General features: G+C 33.8%; 1 protein-coding gene across 1 annotated transcript; it reads right to left on the bottom strand.

Moving 5' to 3' along the window:
* Positions 1-349: 349 nt before the first annotated feature.
* Positions 350-5,090, bottom strand: LOC148196573 (chromatin remodeling protein EBS-like). The gene is made up of 5 exons (XM_088092890.1): positions 4,925-5,090; positions 4,437-4,779; positions 4,267-4,335; positions 3,551-3,689; positions 350-685 (listed from the first exon to the last, which is right to left on the bottom strand). The coding sequence occupies exons 1-5, from the start codon at positions 4,995-4,997 to the stop codon at positions 350-352; spliced, it is 960 nt and encodes a 319-aa protein (XP_087949016.1). The 5' UTR covers positions 4,998-5,090.
* Positions 5,091-5,543: the final 453 nt, after the last annotated feature.

Raw genomic sequence — 5,543 nt, forward strand, 5'->3', positions numbered from 1 at the left:
GGTGGCCGGTGTCGAAAGCGGAGGGGGGGGGGGGGCGCGATGGTGGCCGGCGTCGAAAGCGGAGGGGAGGCGCGAAGAGGTGCCGGCGAGGCGTCCTGCAGCGGCGGCGAGTAGTCCCTTGAGGCCGCGGCAGCCCAATCTCCTTTGAGGACGCGGGTTGAGCGAGAGTGGTGAGCCATTCGTCGTCGCCGCGGCGGTTGAGCGAGAGCAAGGGGTTGGACCAGAACAGTGGCGGTGGCTGTGACGGTGGTTGGGGCTGGGGGCTGGGGGCTATGAGGGTTTGGGTTTGGAGGCTGAGGGCTGAGGGTTGAGGCTGAGGGCTGTGAGGGTTATGAGGTTGGGCTTGTGGCTAGGGTGGGGGTTGGGGTTGTGGCGGTGGCTGGGGCTGTGACGGTGGCGGTGGCTGAGGGTGAGGATGATCAAAGGTGGGTTTTTTAATGATGGGTTTGGAGATCTTTTGGTAGGAAGGACGCGTTGGAGGAGCAAACGAAGGGGAAGAATCGTCACCACTAGGATCATCACCACCACTAGGAGCCAACGAAGGGGAAGGACGCGTTGGAGGTGCGTTTTGCGAGTAGGAGGAGTGTTGGCCGCCATGGATCACCACCACCAGGATCGTCACCATCACCAGGATCATCACCACCAGATCCTCATCCCCATTTTTATTACTTTCTGCATTGGGGTTCTATGAAATTGGGTTTCTGAAATTGGGAAATCTTGGGTAATTTCGGGTTGGAATTTTCTGGTTGCATAAATGTTTCAGGTTCCAAGTTTCCAATATCTCGGGTTGAGATTTTCTGGTTGCATATTGGGTAATCTTGAAGGTTTGCACATGGCTTCCACTACACCACATAACCAACCGCAATGGATTTTGGATCTGAAGAGCACTATGAATCGAGTCCTAAATCTGAAAAAAAAAAACACGCTACTGCCTCGGTTATCTAATAACCGAGACATAATCTGTCTCGTTTTATCTCGGTTCATCACCCGAGGCATAAAGCCTGTCTTGTTTTACCTCGCTCGTATATGCCTCGGTTGTAGAACGGATGCCTTTAAACAAAATTAACCGGTGTCTATTTCTATTACTGTACTAGTGAAACATGTGTTATGTGCATATGCATTCATTTTTTTTATGATAATAAAAAATAATAATTAGTTTTTTGAATATTCCGTGAAAAAAAAATGTGAAATCTTAGTTGAGCTAGACAATATTAGGATGACAACAGTCGGGTCGGACACGGATATTGTCTACCCGCAACCCAATCCGACAAAAAAAAGTCCATCCCTACCCGACCCGCTACCTGCACATATACCTGCTTCAAAAGTATTCGCATGTATTTTAAAACCCGCATATACCCACAAATATTTAAAAAAATATATTTTTATAAATTATTAAAATAAAATTACAAAAAATATATAAAATATAATATAAATTAAATTAAATATAATAAAATTAATTTTAATGAAATATAACCTTATAAAGTATAAATTAATGTTAGTTTTAATTAAATTTAACTTGATAAAATATAAACTATATTTTTATTTTTATTTTTTTTACGTAGCAGATATCTGTGGGTACAAATAGTATAATATCCACACTCAATCCATTTATAAGTGGATATTAAAATACCTGCTATCTGTAATCCGTGAGTAGTAAATATTCACAAATACCAACTATCCATCGCCAATTTTATTCGCAATATCCACGAATCCTTTCAAGGTCATTACCCATGTGACCCTCATGAATCACCACAAAAAAATCCTGATCGTCAACATTAAGGATGTCATAATGACCATTATACCATCCTTGTTCCGAACCTCATTAATGAGTGTGTCCTCATATATATTTGAAATCACAGAGTTATATCATTTATATGTCACAACACACACATATGCATTTAATTATTTTAATTATATAAACTCATGTGATGACTAGTGACTCACTAATTCAAAATATTGACTAATTGAATACTTTGACTAATTCAACCATTAATATGAGTTTTAAAAATATTGATTATAATAACACAATTCACAATAACACAATGCACAATAGTTTATGAGTATAAGAAAGTAGAGATCCAAATTTTAGAGAATTGATAGTTTCTTTTTAGTCTACTATTCATGAGTTGCATTTATCTCAAACATTAAAAATTGCCAAAGTCTGAATCAAAGACATACAATGTTTATATAGCCTCTTATAGAACTTGTACAATATGCAAACATACACTAGCAACCAAATAACCAATGAAATTAATTTCCAATGAGTTAATTCAGCGTACTGATTATATTCTTTGTCGCTTGGGCTCAATAATCTGCATATTTATTAACATAACATCATTATAGAAAGAATAAATGTGAAACATAACACTAGGTTGAATATATTATACACTCACAGTATAAAATTTTTAAATTTATGGTATAATCATCTTTTAAAAAGCATAATTTTAGAATATTCATAATGATTTTTGCTTTTAAGTAAATATCTCCATGTTTTCAAACAACAATATTACTATTTCTCAACTTGAATATGAAAATTATCATACAATATTTTGCAAACAAAATTAATGGTGCTATATGCAACAAAATGCATCAATGATTAAAGAATTTGGCACGTCAAAATGAATTATTTTAACTAGAAAAGAAAGACATCAAGTGACTATATTATACTTTTATTATACATAGACAAATAAAAAAAGATATAATAAGTTTCTATATACATGGTATTTGTTTTGTTAAAGTATAAAAAACATTAAAAATTATAATGTAAATTTGAGCTTACATTTTTTTTTCAAAAGGGTCACTCTCAATGCTATGATACTATAAACAAATTATTCTTAACTAATTAACCATTGTTAAAATGTCATATTTACTTATTAATTAGCATTTATGGAAAAACAAAAAAGGTAGATTTATATATCGTGAATTTTGCTTCACTGATTTAGCCTGACAATAAGAAGAAAAAATAATGACAAAATTTCCCTCTCCACACTCCCAAAATGAAGGAATCTAGTTCACTCATAGAGTCAATGAAATAAATAGAAAAGAATAATTTGGTCAAAACTTATATATATATCTGAACTGTTGAGGACGAGCATGCAAGAAAAGTAAAAGATGAAAATAAAAATAAAGCAGACATACTAACTTAGTCAAAGAAACACCAAAACAAAGTGAATATGCTTAAGTACAAGCATAAAATTAAGATCTCCTAAGAATAAATAAAATTTATACCTCAATCAATAATTTCAGCTAATAAAATATTCAAATACATTATTAAGTTATGTGAAATATTAATTATTTAATTTTTAATCATCTGACAACATTCTTTTAACTAATCACATTTTGAAGCAAACTCATGTAAAAAAAAAAATGCTTGAATAACCATAGGCAAAAAATTCAACGAAAGAAAAATTTAGTTCCACTTTCTACTACATACAAAAAAGATTGAATTTTCTAGGGTTCTTTCTCTTGCATAAATAAAGAAACTGAAAAGGAACATAAGTAAAAGTGCATCTGTATTAAATAATTGAAGATTATAAATAAGTAGCATCACCTCGCTATCAGTTTTTGGTGATAGAGCAACTTTAGCTTGAGATTTCTTCATTTCATCAACAAATGAACATTCTGAGCAAACATATTGCTCCAACTTTTCTGCATCTTCAGCAGTCATGTCCACACAAGCAGGATGGTACCTAAAATACTACCAAAGTTGAAAAATATTTCTCTCACGAAATTCATAAGATCACAAGTAGATATAAACAAGATATTATATAACACTATAAAATCGAAGCAAAAGAAATCAAACATTGCATCAATCGAACAGGTTGATACATTATTAAAAGACACCAAACATAATTTGTAATTTTGTTGAAAAATGACTACTGTATAGACATCAAAACTTTAGACTATAAAATCCTTTTGTCATTTATTTGATTACATGTTTCTCAACCCTTTTTCTTGGATTGAAGAAGCAAAACCTTATCAAGAGCAACATGCAAACCTTGTTCATCAGCAAATGAAAAGTTTGAAAAACAACAAACCTGTCAATATAACTTAAGAAAACATTGTTCTATAACTTCTTCAAAAAAATTTGTGGTGTTTGTCAATCTTCCTTTTGTTTAGGGCGAATAACCTTTAGGATCTAAGATAAAATATCTAAATTAATTCATAAAAAAAACCACGTCTAAATAAAAAATTAAAGCCCCTCAAAATTAATTCACTCATAAATGTAATAAAAGTAATTCAAGAAATAAAAAAAACTAATGTTACCAATTCTTGCATTCCTCACACTGCACCATAAGTACATCTGGGTTATAAGGCATCTCGCACTTGCAGTACCTTCAAAAACGCAAGAAAATCAACAAAATGAAATCCAAAATTTCAAACACTTAAAACACAGACAAGAACATGATTTTATTGAAAACAAAAGGGGCACTCACACAACTACACGATCAGGTGTGAAAGTTCCAGTAGCAGCCTCGTACTCAAACCTATAATAATAATCCTCAGCAGCTACATCCTGAAGCTTGGTATAGTTCTTGAAAGAGTGCACAACGCACTTCCCTTCAATGGCATGAGCACTTTGAACATCATAATGGTCAGACAAAAATAACTCTTTCACCCCATGGAATCTCCTACGTCCCTCAATGGAATCTTCAGGCCTATAGTACCACCTAACATGCACCTTCACATCGTTCTTACGACAAGGTTCAATTTTCTCAACACGAGCCACGTATGGTGCCTTGTTCGTATCAGGAGGGCGCATCGTCACATGGTCCCCAACTACAAAAGGAACATTTTTCACTCATCATCGTATCACCCACATGAATTCAAACCATTCTCTCATTGTCCCCATTACAAAAGTAACAATCTTGTTGCAATTTAAACAACTAGTTACCCAAAAAGAGAAAAAATTTCTAGCAATTACCTCTTACGATCTTGTTGGTACCTTTGATGGTGTAGGAGTTCAAGTCTTTTTTACTTGACTTCGTTTTCGACATGGTTGAAGAAGGGTCTCTCTAAACTCTATTTATGAGAAAGCTTTTGGTGGAGAGCTGGAAATGGGAAGGGATTTGAGCTTGGACAACGAAGGTGAAAATTTTCTGACCCAAAGAATTTTGGGGACAAATTAGAAGGAACCCTAAAGTTTCGTTTCATTCATGGAAGAAAAGGAAAAAGAACACAAATAAGACAAGAGAATGAGTGTGATGCTTCTAATGGTTGTGAGCTAAAATGTGTTTTATTATGACATCTCAATACGTTTTTTTTATTCAAAGCTACTATTGGTATTGGACATTTTACCCTTTTGGCTTACTTTTTGTCCTTTTTTTGCGATAATATAAGCAATTTTTTCTTTATTAAAGCAACTTTTTATTTAAAAAAAAAAACAAAGATACGCGTCATGGCATTTATTTTAAGAAAATAGTTTTATAACTCGAATTTATTTAAGCGAGAGAAATAAATAAATAAAGGAATAAATGTGAGTTGTTAAATAACGATAAAAGATAAAATGATAGAAAAGGAAGTAAATGTAAAGTAACTCATTC

This window comes from Vigna umbellata, chromosome 6 (assembly GCF_029865625.1).
Source record: "Vigna umbellata cultivar VRB3 chromosome 6, Vumbellata_1.0, whole genome shotgun sequence".
NCBI classification, from domain to species: Eukaryota; Viridiplantae; Streptophyta; class Magnoliopsida; order Fabales; family Fabaceae; genus Vigna; species Vigna umbellata.

Coding starts and splice junctions, on each gene's coding strand:
- LOC148196573 (XM_088092890.1), bottom strand. CDS start 4,997: ATGTCGAAAACGAAGTCAAGTAAAAAAGACTTGAACTCCTACACCATC. Junction 3,690..4,266: donor TGTGAGGAATGCAAGAATTG/GTAACATTAGTT, acceptor GTAGTATTTTAG/GTACCATCCTGCTTGTGTGG. Junction 686..3,550: donor CACCAAAAACTGATAGCGAG/GTGATGCTACTT, acceptor CCAATTTCATAG/AACCCCAATGCAGAAAGTAA.